Source organism: Adiantum capillus-veneris, chromosome 15 (assembly GCF_014529385.1).
Source record: "Adiantum capillus-veneris isolate H3 chromosome 15, ASM1452938v2, whole genome shotgun sequence".
Lineage (NCBI taxonomy): Eukaryota > Viridiplantae > Streptophyta > Polypodiopsida > Polypodiales > Pteridaceae > Adiantum > Adiantum capillus-veneris.
The window spans coordinates 98,604,605-98,625,024 of NC_140945.1; the positions used below are offsets into that span (position 1 = coordinate 98,604,605).

Below are 20,420 nucleotides of genomic sequence, written 5' to 3' on the forward strand. Positions count from 1 at the left end.
TGTCCACCAAATCACAGGTGAGTCAGGCACATCAGCAGCAGGAATACACAACGCTTCATGCAGCGTGCAGTTGCCACATCAGATGCTGAAAACTTCATCTGATGGCCCCACCACCCCCGACTGTGACAGCCAGGAATGGTCGTACAATGATCATTCCCGCAAAACATGCTCCCACCATGGCTACCCAGCCTCCTCCGGTCACCATGTGGCCTCCAAGTTTACAAGGCATGGTCAATGCACGACCATTCCCTACACCTTAAATTGGTTTTTGTATGTCAGTTTATGGAGTCTGGACAGATTGCCACTCAACGCATACCAATATCTGGGAGAGTTCGTCAACATGAAAATGCTAAAGAGGGAAATGACATGGAAGGTTTATTTATTTCTACAAAAGGCATAAAAGACCTATGAGACCAAAAAAATTACAGAGGAGAAGAGAAAATGTCATAGGAACAATGCCAAGAGACCTTGAGATATGTCTGACAAACCGTCCAGGTCCATGGTCGGGGGGCAGGGAATCTAGGGCATCCATCCCCTGTCCATTCCTATCAGGAATCCCCATTGCAACAGCTCAGATCACTGCCAAGTCAGTAGCTGGAAACTTTGCAGACGTACAATTCTTCAGCATGTGACACATCAGCATCCCTGTAGTAGCTGCCCCACCATCCTCGTTTATAAGTGACGGGGTGCGAGTGAAGGGATCGACGGCAGGGGCGACTTATCGGCGTTGCACGTGGTGTGGGCCGTCAGATCGACACAGCAGGGGGGGGCAAAATTATATACATGGGGGGCTCGCCATATGTGCAACGTCGCATGCTAGTGCAGGTGGATAGGACACTAGCCTGTGGAGTGGGGGGTCACGGGTTCAAGGGCGTGAGGCAATGCTGGGAGCCGTAATTTATTTTTTTTCCATTCAAATGGATCAACGGCCCCGCAGACCCCAACCGTCGATCCCTTCACTTTGCCCGTGTCACTTATAAACAAGGCCCCACCATGGTTCCCTGCCTCTTATCGGCCACAGTTATTACGAGGAAAGGAGGTCCTTCCCCTACACCTTCAAGGCCAGGGGTCGGAGGGCTGCACATCCCCACTGATCAGCAAGGACCATTCCCTACACCTTCATGGTCGCTGGTCGACTGATTCTACAACCAGCCACTGGTTATGGCCCGCAACCAGCAGAATTTTTTCCACTTGTTGACGTGTAAGCAAGGCAGAAAAATAACATTCTGGGTGCTTTGTTGTCAGCCTCCCAGCCACCATGACCGCCAGGAATGGCTGCTGGTCGACCCATTCTGCAGCAGGCTCCTGGCTGCTGCTGGTCGCCTGACCTGGAGAATGGGTCTCACAGCGCCCATTTTCTACACCTTGAATTCCAAATATAACAACAGAGAGCACATAGCAAGAGCTATGATTCCTCAACAGATCTATTTACTCCACTACCTGAGAGGGCTAATAGTGGATTTTTAACCGATTGATTCAGTGAAACACACCCCTCATAACACAAGCTCATCTCCTATTAAGCCTATTTACTTAAGATTCTATTATTTAAAAATAGTCCACTATTGACTGCTGAGGGCTAATTACTTATCAACAAACAAGAACAAATGAGAACCACATTACAAACCAAGAACTACACCATTCCTCAAATCTGAATTGTGATTAGTGAACAAGCACGGTTTCACCAAGACAACTCAAATTCAGCCTGTATAGATTCATGTCAGGCTGACAATTCAAATTCAGCCTGTATAGACTGATGTCAGGCTGACAGCTAACTTCCCAGTCAATATGGATCAGATTGCTGCGTTCGAGGATTTGCAACCTTTTGCACCACTAACTCCGGCATTTCAACATCCGAGTTAATTGAAGAGCATTGTGTCGATAGAAAATCATTTCTCGAGTCTACAATTTTATCAAGATGTATCGGCTCTGTTCTATCAGCTTCCAGGTCTCCTAGGTCACCAGCTTCTTTCTTTAAAGTACTAATGTTAACAACGGCTTCTGGAACATAGCTTGGCTCTGTTGTCCCTTGTTCAACGGCAGCTATCCTTGCCAAATTGCTCAGTCCCTCATCCTGATTTTGGAGGCCTTGCCCAGTTACCACTCTTGTACTTTCCCTTGCTGTGAGGGACGATCCATTTACAACCTGTGGCACCTCCACTGTGGTGGGCAAAGTTATTTGCTGATCCCATGTTGCCGCTCGGATTGTAGGGGCAATGTCATTATTTTTTGACAACGGCGGCAACATACCTGGTTCAAACACCAACCCCCTAAAAACAAGGGGCGAATCACCCACTTTGACTGTTAAGAGGTATCCAGCATCAAAAGACCCATCAACAATGCCATGGACTTCCTGTCCAATAATTGCTTTTCGGGACTCTGTAACATTGGCGCCATCACTCTTCTTCAGTCTAGGCTTCTTTGCTTTGGCATCTTCTCCATGTGGCAAGACTACTTTTGCCTTAGTCATTGGTGTTTCACCTATTGATGCCACAAGGGACAAATGATTAGTGCTTAAAACACCAGAATTGCAAGTTATAGATTCATGGTACTCATGCAAAGTCCTCAGCTTATCACTCATAATATGAACTAAATACTATGACATTCCTACGAACACTAAAAGTTTCCAATAATAATGTCAAATTAAACATGAATCCCCCCAAACACACACACGTGCACACATACATATCTGCATGATCCATAGTTGTACAAACAAAAACCTATGTCACAAAAAAAATTATGTATTAATAAATGGCTCGATATTTTCTCAGATATGCTACAAACACTTCTTTTTCCGCATACAATAGTTCTGACAATTAGTGAGATAGAAATGGCACAGAAGCCCGAACAGCATAATTAACCTTAAGAACAACATGAAAAATAAACGTGGAGAACATGGAAATCAAAGAAGGTGCAACATGGCCCAGGCTCTAGGCACTAGTTCCGAGCTCAAAAAAGAAAAGTGGAGGGGCTACTTCAAGCTAGCTTAGAGCGAATAGAGAATGCACAGACAAGACACCAAGCAACCTGCCCTACACAAGAGGGATACTCACATAGCTCTCCCAGGTACCTGCTCACAAAGATACACACCCCACCTCTGTGGAACAAGATCCTAGAGCAGTAGCAAAGTATCAATGTCACCAAACAAGTGATTCTACAATTCTTGCCCGGTAAACAGCTTCCAGTTCCAATCAGGTCATCCGTTTACATTGGAAATGGATTACCACAAGGAAATACAGGTTTCAGTCGGCAACTATAAGGTATGCTGCCCGGTGCTCCATAGCACAACGAACGTAGTAGGCGAAGATAAAAAGTGAACATAGCATCTGAAAAAAGGCAGAAGTCCTACATAGAAGCAGGTCTGCATGGCTTGCCTCAAGGTGTGAACTGTATTCACAATGGCTTTGCCTCAAGAAATGAACCAGATTCACCATAGCAACACACACAGATACATCCTGCAATCCACAATGCATATCCACAAGGATCATAGCCGCATGTTGCTCATCAACCAAATAAACCTTAAAAACCACAATACTCCATAGCACCGAGTCATTCATGGCTCTCTTCATGGTACAGAACTGGACACAGCAATAAAACACAGACATCGTGACATCCACAAGGTGAGTACCTAATCTCATGCTGCCCAAGACATTAACCGAGTAACCGTTATGCTAGCAGAGCCAAAGAAAACTCACAAAAACTATATAGCTCACAAAGCAGAAGCCACAATATTGCATAGCATCAAAGTTGTAGCAACCTAGGAAGCTAACTGCTGAACCTCTTTGCTGGGACTTCTGGGTGCTGAAGTGTCACAAAGTGATGACTGCCACACAAATAGAGGAATGTAATCCCCCTCTCTTTTCTTCGGCATGAAAAGGGGCTGTATTCTGTGTACAAAAGAGACCTCCGGAGATGCTCAATGGCCTGTCACCCAGAGGACGTACAAAAGCAAGATAACAATGTGAAGGTTATGTAGTGTAAAATGAACCACTGGGGTGCACCATAATTCACGTGATGAGGGCATGGTCCCAACTGAAAAGAATTGACGATCTCGCCTATGTGTGGAGAAAGGCGCATCTACACTGCTCAGCTGCTCTCGAGGAGCCTGCCAAATATCCCACTAACGGCGAAGAGTATGCAGCAGCTCAGTCCAAATGGCTATCAAAATTGTGGACGTAGGGGAAGATTGTGAGCACATTTCCACATGGTCCAAAGAGTGATGTTGCATATCGTATGAAAACTGTCCCGCTGGCAGAAGTGCAACTGGTGACCTACATGTAGGATTGTTTGTAGAGTGCCCAGTCTATACCCTAAACAAGTAAGCATGAAGATTGGGTCTGTTAGTAAGCCTTGAAAAAAGGGGTGTGATCCCGGAAGTTGCAAAAGCCATGCAACTATGAAACGAACGAGGAGAGTGGATCTCCCGGCCACACGGACCGCCTACAGATACGCGTCGGACGAACCACCCGACCATAGCCACCATCCGACAGCTCCCCCGTGCTGGGGCCAGCGTCCGAGGACGTAGGCGTGCACCTGTAAGACCGAGCGTCCCATACCACCCGGCCTCACCTCCTCGAGGTGACCTCGCGCACTCCTAGCCTCGCGGGCTAACCACTGGCACTCTGCCAGTGGGGGTCGATCCCTGTAAATGAGGCCTTGGCCTCCATTTTATAATAATGGCCGGCCACACTGGCCGTGTTCACACTACGTCCGCCCGGACACTGGACGCCCATCCCGACGGCATCTGGGTTAGATCCCCTCTCCTGTGAGCGGGACATAACATACTTCCCCCCTTAAGAACCATTGATGTCCTCATCAATGAAGTGGGGATACTGAGCCTTCAAAGCTCTAACAGGTTCCCAAGTAGCAAACCTTTCCGATTGACCCTTCCATTTAATTAAGTACTCGTCATAAGCCTTATGGCGCGAATGACGAGTACGATGATCCAAAACTGCTTCTGGTTCTCGAGGAATATACTCAGTTTGCATATCTTGCCATACATTTTCCTCGATAGGCACAACAACGTCGGCTTCGCCCCATTTCACTTTAAGGCGGCTGACATGAAACACTGGATGTACACTAACATCCGAAGGAAGAGCCAGTTTATAGGCAACTTGGCCAATTTTCTTTGTGATCAAGAACGGACCACAAAATCTAGCTGAAAGCTTATAATGCTTTCCTGTTCGCATAGTCTTGGAATCCTTGGGTATCTTCAGATAAACCCATTGTCCCACATCTAGAGTCCTTGGAGACCTCTTTTGATTAGCATAAGTAGTGACTCGATCACGAGCCGTTCTTATGCTATCCTTGGCCAATTCGAGTATTCCCTGCATGTCATACACGAAATCACGAGCTTGGAGTTCCTTGACTTTCTCTAAGCCAATAGCAATTGGGGATTTAAGCTCGAATCCATACATCAGCATGAATGGGCTAAATCCAGTAGCAGAATGCTTGCTACTATTATAGGCAAACTCTAACTGTGGGAGATACCTTTCCCAATCAGATTGCCTGTGAGAGACATAGGCTCTCAACATGTCCTCTAACGTCTGATTCATCCTCTCAGTTTGTCCGTCGGACTCAAGATGGTCCGTCGGACTCTCAGAAGACGACATACTCAACTTCGTCTAAAGATAAGCAAACACATCTCGCCCAAATCGGCCAGTGAACTTAGTATCTCGATCACTGACGATATCCTCTGGGAGACCATACAGCTTATAAAGCTGATCGAAAAATAAAACCGCAACTCATGGCTTTTTACTGTCGACTTCGTTGGTATAAACTTCGCCATTTTTGTGAGTCTATCGACCACAACCCAAATAGCGTCATTGCCCCGACTAGTATTTGGCAAACCAACGATAAAGTCCATGGAAATACTCTGCCACTTGGCATCTGGGATTTCCAATGGATGTAGCAAGCCAGCTTTCCTAAGGCTCTCTGCCTTATTGACCTGACACTGAGCGCATCTCTGCCCTATTGACCTGACATTGCAGGCTCAGTTTCTACACCAATTTTGCATCCACAAAATTGTGTGAGCTTCCATTATCAAGGAATACAGTCACGTCATGACCATTGATCTTTCCGAGGAAACGGAGAAGAACGTGCTTATCAAACACTTTGGTGCTAAAAGTACAATTAGTGCATGAACTGTGCACTACATGATGGATTTCAACTTGAACAACGTCAGGGTTACCTGAGATCTCGTGAATCTAAACCGAAGGACGACCTTGCGATTTCTGCGTCTTTTTCTTCTTGTTGGGGCAATCCTTGATTTGGTGACCTGTCTGGCCACATCAGAAGCAAGCCCCCTTCTTCACTGCATCAGCAACTGAAGCATTTCTGGCTTTCTTCTTTTCCTGAGAAGATCTCGGCGGTGATTTGGACTTATGCTAGAATCGGGGTCGCTTCCTCGAAGCACCCTCACCGGATTGATGGTCTGCAATTCTTTTCTTCTCATAATTCGCTCCATTTATTAAATGGAACGTCCTGGCCTTTGCCACTGCATCCTCGACATCAGTCGGGGCTTTATCCTTAATTAAGGCCTAACGGTAATCTTCATGTAACCCCAACAAGTACATGTGTACGGCGTGCGTAGAGTCCACCTTGCAGAAGATGAGCGTCTCTTTGAAAGCTGTCGTATATTTATCAAAAGACAGAGTTTTCATCGAAAGACTCTGCAGTTTGGCATAAGCTTTCAAAGGGTCCATTTTGGCAAAATCCCTCTTGAATTTCACACAAAAATCAACCCACGTCGTAGGCTTCTCTGTCATGTCACGCCACCAGGTAAGCGCCTTACTGCGCAGATAGAGAGGAATCGTCTGAATCTTCCGTTCATCATGCTCCCCATGGAGATCAAAGTATGTGGTCCACTGGTGCAGCCAGTTATTTACGGTCAATTCCGTACACTCCTTCTCTTCACCTGAGAAATTTGTAGTTTTGTCCAGAATTGTGGCAGTCGGACTACCCTGCGAACGCCCAAAAGCAGCAATCTGCATCCGCAATTGTTGGAAATGGGTTTCACCCTCGAAAATACGCGCAGTCGTCGACTGAGCAATATTTTCGAGAGTAGAGAGTCGGGAACTAAGGCCCTGTACGACCCCTTCGAGAGAGGCCAGGCGAAGGTTCGTCTGAGCATTCGTGTTTTCCAGAGCGGTAACACGCTGGTCGAAACTCTGGAAAGTGCTTGTAATCCATGTATAGAGAGCATGCGTGAATGGAATTTGGATGTTACCTGGCTCCTCGTCACGCTGCACATCTGAGCTGGAGGAATCCATGGCGAAGTGAGTGAAAAGACTGGAATTTTCACGCGAAAGCAAGCCTTTTCTGCACTTTTCGGTCGCGAAAAAGTGAAGTTCGAGAAGCTCCACGCGTCGACGTGAGCGTCTAAACGCGAGAAGGTGGGTGCGGGAGCGCGGGAGCACGAGCGGGTGAGAGAGAGGAGAGGCAAGAGAGGAGCAAGGAGCTCAAAAAGTGAGGTTCTGTAAACTCTGCAACTCTATAAGTGAGTTTTTTTATTAATGTGCAGGTTTCACACTCATCTTTAAAAAAATTTAAAGTGTCCTGCCCATACTTAAAAAAAACTCAAATGTCCTTGGCCACATAACATAATGAGCACCCCCTCTTTTAAAAAAATCAACACAACTCTGTAGCGTAAAAAAAAGAGGCTGCCTGCTGGTGGTCTTGCGTGGAGGTTGCGAAGGAAAGGAGGGGGCATGTGGTTACCCTCTTTTAAAAAAATCAACACAACTCTGTAGCGTAAGAAAAAGAGGCTGCCCGCTGGTGGTCTTGCGTGGAGGTTGCGAAGGAAAGGAGGGGGCATGTGGTTGCCCGTGGCCAGCACACACAAGGGCCTCCAGCAGCACACGAAGGAAACTCCAGGTAGGAGCCAGCGTTAAAAAAAAAGTCCACGCTGGAGAGCCATAGAGGCAGCGCTGCAGAGAAACCCACACTACATGAGAGAGGTCTCTCTCTCTCTCTCTCTCTCTCTCTCTCTCTCTCTCTCTCTGCGTTTCACACAGAGAATGAAGTTACAGAGAGATTGAAAGAGTCACCAGATGCTGAATTTTAATTCAAAACCAGCAATTTAATAGGTAATGCTCCAATTTCTGTCAAAAATCAATAGAATTCATTGAAAAATTCCATTTTTCAACATTCCCGCCTGCCGAATTGCTGAATTTTATCAAAAAACAACAAAAAGCACATCAAATTTCACCTGCAAACATGCTCATGAGAAGAAAACAATCGAGTAAACAATTAATTCATCAAAAATTGCATGAAATGGTAATTATCCGACTTAAATCAGTCTGTAGGTGTGCACAGAGTCCTTCGTGCAACCAAGCCGGCTCCGATACCATGAAACGGACGAGAGTGGATCTCCCGGCCACACGGACCACCTACAGATACGCGTCGGATGAACCACCCGACCATAGCCACCATCCGGCAGCTCGCCCGTGCTGGGGCCAACGTCCGAGGACGTAGGCGTGCACCAGTAAGACCGAGCGTCCCATACCACCCGGCCTCACCTCCTCGAGGTGACCTCGCGCACTCCTAGCCTCGCGGGCTAACCACTGGCACTCTGCCAGTGGGGGTCGATCCCTGTAAATGAGGCCTTGGCCTCCCTTTTATAATAATGGCCGGCCACACTGGCCGTGTTCACACTACGTCCACCCGGACACTGGACGCCCATCCCGACGGCATCTGGGCTAGATCCCCTCTCCTGTGAGCGGGACATAACAAATTGTCCCCCACATCATGAACCCATCATGTATCCCCACTCTGATCAACAAACAACAAATTGCTCTCCACACTCGTTGCGCATATGGACAAACCCAGAAATAGTGCCTCAAGGAATCAGGCTATAAAGTGCATTTCTGACAAGTCGGATCATGACCAGTGACTATAGCAAGCAGCCTTGCATACGCTATCATTCACATGAAATAACATATCTTGTGGGCTGATCCTGAGGGTCCAGGTGCATGACCAAAACTGTCGCTGAAAAGCAAGGAGGATGCGCTGATCTTGTCATGACTCTAACTAGTGTGGACGGTAGGGTGGGTCTCCGGTCCGCATTGCGCAACAGAAGCCTCCTCCCAAGGGATACAGTGTACTCAAAAAAGAAAAGAGGGGCTCCATCATCGTGCAACGAAGGCCACTGCAATTCACCAGGATCCCAATCCAATTGACAAGTGGTTTCCTTGCCAAATCCACAATCTCCAAAGTGGTACCTCCTCAGTAGTGAAAACAGGGTCAACACTAGATCTCCTATCGAAAGAGCCTATCACTCTAACAGGCTGCCAATAAGCATTCAACTGCTGGTCAGGTGGTCCCGCACCCTGAAACTCCAGCCTGATGTCATGCCCATGATGGCCAGTCTCGGCGATAATAAATACTAGAGTCCCCTACTGTGCAGCAATCGGAACTCCATAAAAATGAATACCGAAAGGGGCGCCAGATTTTGCGGCCAATACCTGTGGGCACGGAACTACGCCCGACCGTGTTGACTCAATTTTAAAGTGTGATAAAGTTGTTAAGTATTTTCAGTGATTCTCTCGTGTGTTGTGTCAGATTCTCGACTTGTGGTGTCCAAGTTTGTTACAATTCTCTAGGGATGGGGACATCATTCTCCTAGGGGCCTTCAATGTTCGAATGAGCAACCATCAGACAGTCTTCTATGATACCTCGAAGGAGATATTGAGAGAGTTGGACACCATAGACATGGGGCTGGGCAGACGCTCACAACATACAGAATGTACAGAGTATGGGAGATACTTGCTAGATACGGGCACCGCACATGGGTTAGACATACTTAATGGCTTAAGAGATTTCCAGTAGCCACCGGGTTTACTTGCTTCCCACATCGTCACGGGGCTAGCACAGCTAATTATATTATGGCCACGCCGACCTTTCTTTCCCATATTGAGGACTTCACAATTGGACCTCGGCCCATTGGGATAGCAATGGACCATGCCCTTTTGACACTGGACATCTCCTTCCAGTTCACCACAGCTGAGAGGACACAAGCAGGAGGTCCTACAAGATATACTTTCACTTTGGAGATAGACTTTGTTTACATGGATGGGATTTATAGACGCCTATGCTCAGAGAATCCAGGGCAACCTTTGGAGGAGCTCACCCATATTCTGATAGAGACTCTACAAGATGCGGCTAGGGACAATTGGTATGATGAGAAGTGCAGATATTTGAGAGCCCGAACAATTGGTATGATGAGTGCAGAGATTTGAGAGCCCGACTACAAAGAGAGGTTTCTTTGGGAGTCATCTCTCATAGACAGTAGCGCATTGCCTTTCGACGTTTAGTAGGTCGGAAGAAGAGGGCCTTTCTAGCTAGCCTTGAGCAAGAGTTATACCAGCTATTTTTGAGTCCGGATTCGACTGAGGCTCGGTGGCTTTTTCATGAATCCTCCCGCTCTCTGTCACGTGACACATCCAACCCTATGTGTCCATGGACAACAGTCAAGTCAGTCTAGAATAAGAAAACCTAGCGCTAGCACTTTCTGGCAAAAGAGGCAACAGGAGCTTCGGTTCAACATGCACCTTCTCAGCAGGACCCCCTAGCAAGACCTAGCGTTTTGCAACCACAGATCAACCTTGGCGATTTTGCATGGTAGATCAGCCTCAGCGACCACAAGACACAGCAGATCAGCCCTAGCGATAGCAGATTCCCCAATGACAACAGATCAGCCCTAGCGTTAGCAGTTTCCTCAGCAAAGACAGATTTCAGTCCCTAGCGTTTTTGGTTTGCAAATCAACCTCAGCGTTTTTGCAGATCTTCGCGACGGAATCAGCCCTAGACTCAGCATTTTCAGTTTTCAGCAATCAGTTTTCGTAGCAGAACCCCCAAACCTCGCAGATCTCACCTTCCCACAGCAGATCCTCGCTGCACGGTCAAATCCCGCGAAGTTTGCAGATTCAGCCCGGAAAACACAGATTTCAGCATCTGCGTTTTCAACGCGTCGTCATCGACATCGTCACCGACATAGAGTCGGTCAGATTTCAGCCCGTCTCGTCGTCGTCGACATTGTCGGCCAAGTCCAAAGCATTGTAGAGATTTGTGCAATCATAAGTAGACCGCTCTCACCATAGAGAGTGGGGCCTTCGGAGGAGGGTTTTGACAACATTCTGGTGTCGTATTCTTCTCTCTCTATCTCTCAGTCTCACCACCTTCATTCACAATGTTCATCACTTTGTTTGTGTCCATTGCACTCTCTCACTAAAGGAACGGAAGGCTCTCCCTTCCGTAAGTAAAAGGAATCCTTAAGCACAATTCGGAGCACTCATCTTGAGCAAAGTTCAACATTCACTTCCACTGCACCTTACATTGGTATCAGAGCTTTGGCAGTGTTGTGTATCACTCAAGGAAAGAACCACAGAATTTTTTTTGCTTGTTGCGATCGCACATAACCCAAGTCTTCTTGGGCGTGTCGATTCCTAAACGTGTTTTTGAAGAGTGATAGGAAACCCAAAAAAGAAGGGCTTGTCTAGCCTCCCCTTGTGCCTCTTTTCACTCATTGAGAGCGGACCGTGCACTTAGCGGCCGGCCAATCGACGTGAGGTGGGAAAAAGCAACTTTGGTGTGAGCGCAAGGCCGCCAAGGGGTACGCCCGCGGAAAAGAGCAGAATTCGGGTGAAGAGAAGATCCTTCTCTAACACAGATTGCAAACGAAAGAAGAACCTCAAGACCCTCAAGACCCTCAAGAACCCCAACAACCAAGACCCCCAAGAACCCAAGTTCCTAAGACCACAAGAACCCACGACTTCAGTGGATGGTCATCACCCGAAGCGGAATGGATACTTCGCATGGAGGTGGTGAGCATGGGAGTGACGAAGAAGCGTTTTCTCCACCAGGAAGTTTTTCCGACCCTCCCCCTTCCCCATCTACGCCAAGGATTGCACTAACTCCTATGGAGGCTTTCGACAAGATGATGATGGACAGGAAGTTATAAAGCGACGAAATAATGGCAGCCATAGAGCGTAAGTACCAAGACAGAATGGCAGCCATAGCGCGTGAGCGCGAAGGAAGAGAAGCAAAATTTGATCACGGAACCAAAGAAAGACAAGAAAAATTTGATCACGAGAACAAAGCAAGAATGCAAGAGATGTTGCGACTCTTTTCTCAAGTTCAGGCACAGATGCAAGAGATTCGGAAAAAGGAAACTCTCTCAATCTCTTCTTCTCCAAAGCATGACACACACGATTTGCATGATGATAAGCATGAAGAATTGCATGACAATGACAAGCATGAAGAATTGCATGACAATGACAAGCATGATGATTTGCATGATGATCAAGATATGATTTCTCACAAGCATGATGGTTTGCATGAAGATGATGTGATTGTTCACAAGGATGATGTGTTAGTTGATACTTTCTCTAGTAAAGCTAATCTCATTGCAGATTTGATCCCTCACGAGAAACCGATCTTCGCTCTCGAGCCTAGGTCCAAAGAACCCTCACAGGAAGTACTATGTGTTCGCATGATTAGTCAGCACGCATTGTTCGAGTATTCATTCGTGATCGTTTCCTGTATTTTCGTCACCGTCCTTATGTGATCCCTTTTCGTAGGCATGACATATTGTACGCAGAGCACAATTCACTCGTGAATGAGCACGGATGTATGCGGATGATTCATGAATGTTTGCACCCAAGTAATTCACATTCCATATCTCTTCCTTGGCATGACACAGTATCCGAAAGAGCACAAGAAGGATTGAGCATCAAGCAGTTCTGTAATCTTAGACCTGAAGGTCGTGCTTTCCCGTAAAGGGCTTGGGCACAAGGCCGTTCCTTCCCGTAAGGGACTTGGGCGCGAAGCCGTACTTTCCCGCAGGGGACTTAAGCGTGAAGCCGTACTTCCCGTGAGGGGCTTTCCCGTAAGACGGGAGATTCCTGCAAAACAAACCACACAAAGCAACAATTCTCAATGCGTATCAACACCTTATACCTGTCGCTCCTTGCTCGGAAAAGCGACCTCCGTACTCAGTCGTCACACGAACACCTGCAATTTCCGTCGCCAACCTCTCCTCCAGAATCCCAGCGCTTTTCTGCTGCTTCCGGCATGTCCCAGAAACTGAACGCTGGCTGCTACTTTATAGGGCCTGGCACTCGGCGAGAATAGAGGCCGAAAAAACAGAATCCTGGCGCCCTAGAGAGAGGAGAGAGAAAGATCGTTGAATCAGCCCCCCCCCCCCTGCGTAGCTTTTTAGCGTTGGCTTTTTTTTAAGAAGAGCCTTGCTTTATTTTATTATAATAGGGTTGGTCACTTAAAAGTGGCCGGCCACTTCATAAAATAAAGTGTGAACCTGTTCAAACTTTAAAAACTCACTGAGTTAGTGAAAATAATGCTACACGAACACATTCCAGGCGTCCCCGGGTGCAGAACACGGCACAAATGCAATGCAAACATAGACTCCTCGCAGGAAAACATCTGCCCTCCCGCGAATGTTCCTGCTTTTCGTAAAAAGCTTCATTGAGCCCATCTTTATTCTTATGCTTACGTTCTTACGCGTATTTTCTTACTCAGTTCGGATTTCCTCCTTAGCCTACGGGATGCCCCCTTACTGATGCACCCGTCACCCATCATGTGACGCATCAGGGGCACTCGTAACCCGGCCCTTTCCACCGAACTTACAAAAACTCCTTCGCGATGTTTACCGTCACCTATCAAATGACACATCAGAGTTGTCCGTTCTTGATGGCAGTTCTTGTAGCTACAATCTTTTAACAGTTCTTAGTGCACACAATAAAATATCCTAAAAAAGAGATTAATCATTAAAAATAAGAAAATAGTCCAATTAGCAACATTCTCTCACCCCCTAGTTGTTATGAAGTGCTAAAAATTTGTTCTAGTTTGTTCTTTTCGGTTAACAAGTAAAGCCCTCCTGTTAGAGTGGTATCAAAGCTTCAGTTGTGTGCTTTTCTGAAAGCATACCGGTCTGTCAAGAGCGATCAGAGCAAGATGGCATTCTCAAATCCTACGTAATTTTTTTCCTTTTTGAAGAAAGAAATCGGTCCAACATCAACCTACAAATGCAAACTATGGAGTTGGATGAAGAAGAAACGACAAGAAAAGTAGGAGAAGAAGAACCAGGAGTTTGTTTATGCCCTATTTGGCAACAAATTAGGGTTTCTACAAAAAAAATCAACATTTGTAAAATTAACTTGTTATTTGTGTGCAGATAACAAATAATAGGAATGAAGAATATGCATCAAAAAGAATTTGGAGCTGTACATCCACTCTATTGCAATGAAAAAAACGATCTGCTTCAAATTTTGCTTGAGAAATTGATTAAAAATACTGTTTGGAATTTGTTTAAAATGGATTTTATCTGTTTTGAACTTGTTTTGGTGCCTTGATTTTGGTTTTGATGTTGGTTTCAATGATTGGGAAAACCTTTGAATCACTCATGGATCTAGCTTTCCTAGGAGGAGTATTCAAGAGGAAATTGTGATTGAAAAGTTGTGCTTTACTCATGGCTCGGGCTTTTCCGAGAGGAGTACTGAAGAGCAAAATTATACTTGATAATGTCTGAATAAATCATGACTCAAGCTTTTCTTAAGAAGAGTATTCATGTTAGTTGTAGACCCTATGAGCGTTACATGCTGCAATTTGGGGAGCGTTCAGTTGTACTCTTGGAACTTCCAAGCAACGTAGGCTACAGTCTGGAAGCGTTTGGTTGTAGCACGCCTCTATCGCACGCCCCAAACCTTTTTTGGTTGTTTACAGGGGGAGTGATGAGAGAGTCATTCAATATCTCATGGCTCGGATGTTTCAAGTTAGTTACGTAGAGATTGTTCATCGACACTGTTAGGGGGGGGGGGGGGGGGGGGGGGCGTTCATCACCACTGTATATTTTTGTGCCTTGTAACTTGCTTTTGTGTTGCATCATAATGTGTCAAACCATTGAATATTTCAAAATTCGGTAGGTGACTTTAATGCATCGAGACACCCTTTTAAAGATCAGCGCACTATGCGTGTGATGGCTAAATTTGCTACACCAGAATATCAAGAGCTCCGATATGAAATGGGAAAACTAATTGACCCTTGGAATGACCATCGAATATGTTTTAACTGACTTGATTGTGTTTTGCATATCTAATTGCGGACGGTTACTCTTCTTTCAAGAGGGAGGTATGTCACAAACTGATGACGCCTCAACCACTGAAGACGAAGGGGAATTAGGACTCCCTAATCCTAACCCTAGCCAGCTTGCAGATCTCGATCGAGAGACCTAAACCCTAATAGAAGAAGAAGAATAAAGACTTTCCAAACTAAAGACCGACCGAGTGGCCTAAAGATTAAAAGGGGTTAGGATTAAAAATCCTAACCCAACCAACTTCCAAACAATTGGCAGAGGAGCCTAAACCCTAAAATAAAACAAGACGCGCACACAAAATTTATGCGGAGAGGATGACATGGCAGCTCAGCCCTAAAAACACAGAAATCTCAGCCAGCCCTTGCTTTTAGACCAAATGCTTTTAGAAGAAGTGCTTTTCATGTACCTGCTTTTATATGTGCCAAGGGCCTTTAAATCAGAGTTACCGGGAAAGCATATTTGAAAGGGGAGAACGCCAAAACAGCGTTCCTATAAGGTGCAGTGGAATGAATGTTTGAACTTTGCTCAAGATGAGTGCTCCGAACTGTGCTCAAGGTTCCTTTTGTTCTTATGGAAGGGAGAGCCTTCCGTTCTTAATGAGAGAGTGCAAAGGACACAAACAAAGTGAATGGACACTGTGCGTGAAAGTGTATGAGATTGAGAGATAGAGAGAGAAGAGAATACGACACCAGAGACGTTGTAAAACCCTCCTCCGAAGGCCCCACGAGAGTGGTCTATGATTGATTGCACAAACTGGTACAAAGTGGATGCATGTGACTGATGCAAGTCTAGGCTAGATCGATGTCGACAACGGGGATGGCGAGACCGATCTAAGGGCTGAAAAAGGGTGCTCTTGTCCTGCTGTCCAAAAACGCCAGGGGCTGAAATCTGCTGCTGCTGAAAATGCAAGGAAAAACGCTGGTTGCTGGTCTTTACTTACTGAAATTCTGTTGCTGTGATGATGCTGAAAATGCTATGGAAAGGGGGGCGACAATGGCCTGCTGAAAACGTCAATGGCTGAGATCTGTGGCGAGGGTTGTTTGGATGAAAAATGCCAATGGCTAAGAGGTCTTGGCGATGAAGCTATGGCTGAAAACGCTAGGTACTGAAGTCTGAGGGTGCTGATGGCGATGAAGTCTTGCTGAAAACGCTAGAGGCTGGGGTATCTTGCTTGGAGGGAAAACGCCACCAAGGGGGGGATCTTGCTGAGAGAGAGAGGGGGAACCTGCTACCTGCGGCCTGTGTTCTCCTTGCTCTTCTGCCAATTAGTGCTAGCCTAGGATTGCTTATATACAAACTTACTCGATTTGCCCTACCTACTTTCCAACAAAAGTCACTTAAATTAATAAGTGAAAAATGTCAAAAATAGGGAAAATAGGTTGAATGCACTAAAAAATTCCCCTGAAGGATTCTGATGGATTCTGATGCGAATGCTTATGATCATGCTGTGTGCAACCAGAGGATATGCATCTATACTAAGTGCCTGGGCATGCACGGTCTGCGAACAGACTCACAAAAGTGTCAAAACACTTGTTAATCTAGACTGATTGGACTGACTGAACCCTTGTCGTGATGTAGCTTGTCCATGGACACATAGGGTTGGATGTGTCACGTGACATCCCCTCCTTTTCAAAGTGAGGTACTGGTACCGAACTGTATGGCGTCGAGGGAGATCGCCAATAGCATCCGGAATCTTGGAAGGGACTCTTCGTCGGCCCACTCTATGTGTGGGTCGTGCGGTACTTAAACTTCATAAAGGTCTGCAACGCTTGCTTCTTTGGGCCACGCAGAAAGCGACTCAAAGTCTTTTGTGGCTCCTTCAATGCGTCAACTCCGTCTAGAGTCATGCTTCTTTCTTCTTCAAGAATCTCCACGGTTGAAAATTCCTGAAACCATTTCCAACACAAAACCATGAACATACCCATTCTATGTAAAGTGAGTGGAAAAAATCTTGTCTTCCTAAAAGACTGTGCATGCAATGTAGATGAACCAATAGACGAAGTGCCAAACCGTTCATCATTTTCATACTGTTCTCTCATATCATCAAGTTCATGATGATAAGGAATTGACACAGCTGAAATTTGTGGCTTCCTTGACAAGGCATCAACCACAACATTCTTCTTGCCTTCCACATGCACAATCTGAAAATGGAACATGGACAAGATATTTGCCCATCGCATATGCTTCTCAGATAACTTTGTTTGTGTCAAGAAGTATCGCAAGGTCTGATGGTCCGTTTGGACAACAAAATCTGCACCTAGCAGGTAGTGTTTCCAACTTAAGAGCGCATGAATCACAGCCAATAACTCTTTCTCATAGACCTGCATGGTCATCTCTGGCCCTTGCAAAATTCTGCTCTCATAGGCTACTACCCTGCCATCTTGCATTAGCACTGCACCAATGCTGCTACCGCAGGCATCACACTGGACCACAAATGACTTCCTAAGATCTGGCAACACAATGACTGGATCTGAAGTCATCTTTTCCTTTAAGAGATTAAAAGTTGAAATCTCTTTTTGTGTCCATCTTTTCCTTTAAGAGATTAAAAGCTGAAATCTCTTTTTGTGTCCATCTAAAGGTGACTGCCTTCTTATGAAGAGCATGTAAAGGTGAAGCAATCTCAGCGAAATTTTGGATAAACCTTCTGTAATAGGAGCATAGTCCCAAAAAGCTTCGGACATCATGCACCGTCTTCAAATTTGGCCATGACTTGATCGCTTCAACTTTTGCAGGATCCATTCTGACACCATCCTTTGAGACAATGTGTCCCAGAAAGTGAATCTCTTCCAGAAAAAACTCACTTTTCTTTGCATTGATGAGCAACCTATGACTGCGTAGCTCTTTGAACACAATGGCCAAGTGATGCCTATGCTCCTCTTCATTCTTTGAATAGACTATCATGTCATCAAAGAACGTACCAACAAACTGCTGGTGTGGACGGAAAATTCTGTCCATCATCCTATTGAACGTAGCAAGAGCATTTGTGAGACCAAAGGGCATCACTAAAAATTCGTAAAGGCCAAACGTTGTTCTAAAAGCAGTCTTGTGCACATCCTCTGATCTAATGCGGATCTGATGGTACCCACTCTTTAGATCTATCCTGCTAAACATAGCTGCTCCTTCTAATTTGTCCATAATATCATCAATTCTAGGTATAGGGAACCTATTCTTGATGGTATTCTTGTTCAGTGCACGGTAGTCGATGCACATACGCCATGAGCCATCTTTTTTCTGCACCAACACTGGAGAACAGAATGGAGATGAACTGGGCTGAATCAGCCCCTTTTCTAACAACTCCTATACTTGGCCCATTATCTCTTTCTGCTGAGCCGCACTAACCCTGTACGGAGGCTTATTTGGTGGGCTACTGCCTGGCACCAAATCTATCGCATGGTCCTCGGGTCTCTCTGGCGGTAATTGAGACGGTAATGAATCGGAGAAACAGTCACTATACTGTTGTAAAAACATTGACCTTTCTTTATCTAGCACAGATAAATTTGATTCATCACAATCTGACACTTCACGTGCAAAAACCAAGTACGCAGAAAGATGCTTTTTCATTACAGAAGTAATAGCAGAAGCTGATACAGTAGGAATAGACTCCCCTTTAAGCTTTACATCCAGAATGTGAGTCTTTCCCCTGCTCTGTACAGTGATCTTTTTGTTGTAGGCATCCAGGATTCCGTGTACACGAAACAACCAAGGAATACCTAACAACACATCACATCCGTCCAGTGGCATGATGTAAAATTCTTCAGCATCTACATAGGACTGGATATGTAGACGCAACTTTCCAATGATGGGTGTCACAACCTCTGTATGGCCAGGACATGCCAAACCTGCCTCTGTTGTATACCCCATCTCTTCAGGTCTGATTCCCAAGTTTGAAGCCAATTCTGGGGAAATGAAGTTGGCTTTGGCACCTGGATCAAAGAAGATAAGCACTGTTTGATCTCTGACCTTTCCCCATGCTCTGCAAAGCTCACTTGCATCTGAATTTGGCTTGTCGCCCACCATATCTGGCACTAGACCAGCCATGGGCTTCTTTCCTTTCTTGTCTTCCTTGTCATCAGAATCAGCTGGCCTTTTCTTTGTAGGACAATTGTAAGCAATGTGGCCAAGCTGCTCACATATAAAGCATTTGTTTTCTGTCCTCAGGACCTTCTTTTGCTCTTCTGACTTGCGAGGAAAACGTCTTTTCCATTTCTTTGCTGGTCCCTTTTCTGATTCAGCCGTAGCTTTGTCTTTCCCTGCGTTGGCTCACTCCTGAGTCCCTTTAGGAGCCTCATTGGGAACGTGCTTCTTGGCTGAATTTTTCTTGCCTGATCCTGCCTTGACGCCAGTGTTAAATTCACAATCTTCTCCTTGAGCAAACCATTGCCAGTGTTTGCTACCTCGATGAGCTGCGTCAAAGTAGTGACTTTTGTCTTCGTACAGTACTTTCTCAATCCTTTAGGTAGGCCACAACAGTATTTTTCAATCTGTTCTGTCAATGGCACAAACCTATAGGAAGTTACTGGAAGTAGAGCTTTCCAAAACTTCCGATTGTAATCATCCAGATTTCTGCAAGTGGCAGCATCTAGCTGGTGCCATTCTGTCATGACATCTGCTTCAAAGTCATCAGATAACCATGCTGCTGCAAAAATCTGCTTGAAGTAAATCCATGTGGACGGAGCTTGCCCTTGAAGCAATAAAATTGTCCCGCATTCCCTGTCAAGAAAGTGGCTGCCTTGCGGACCTTTGAAGCCTCTGTAAAGTTTCCCCCTGCATAGGCCTTGTCAAACTGCTGGAGGAATGAGAGAGCCTTCTTCCTGTCATCAAACCCTGTAAAGGTCGTGAATGTCACACCTTTGCCACCTTCTTTGTACGGAGTTGGCCTCTCCAGCGGCGTTAAATTGTCATATGGAAGTGACTGAAACATGGGAACACTATAGGGTTCATCTGTGTTCCTTGGCCGCTATTAACTTGACCTGGAAATGCCATATTTGGCTGCTGATTTGTAATTCCAGCCATACCAAAATTTGCTTGTGGCATCCCAAATTGGCCCTGAGTGCTCTGAAACCCTGGTTGCATATCCATGACACTGTACATGGGGTTAGGCATCATCGTTTGAGCACCCCCAAACACTGTTCCTGGCGTGTAAAACTGATTTCCAGGTGCATGACCAGCCATGCTCTGGAATACCGATCCACCTCCAAAATAGCCAGGGTGTACTGAAGGTGGTGGGAAGACCTGTTGCATAGCCTGTAGGTTGCTTCCCTGCCCATTAGAACCAGCTATAGGCTGCTGAAAGGTGGCGGGCTGAACTGGTACA

General features: G+C 45.9%; 1 protein-coding gene across 4 annotated transcripts in view; it reads right to left on the minus strand.

The window, feature by feature from the left end:
* Nucleotides 1-1,593: 1,593 nt before the first annotated feature.
* Nucleotides 1,594-20,420, minus strand: part of LOC147441143 (uncharacterized) — a 39,509-nt gene continuing 20,682 nt past the window's right edge. For 3 of the 4 annotated variants that reach the window (XM_086483661.1, XM_086483663.1, XM_086483660.1), the window contains one exon: nucleotides 1,594-2,478. In XM_086483661.1, the coding sequence (XP_086339787.1) occupies nucleotides 1,781-2,467 (687 nt within the window). In that variant the 5' untranslated portion in view covers nucleotides 2,468-2,478 and the 3' untranslated portion in view covers nucleotides 1,594-1,780. Of the gene's footprint in view, nucleotides 2,479-7,716; nucleotides 7,739-20,420 lie in introns of those variants that run through there. The other variant, XM_086483659.1, reaches the window with a different exon arrangement.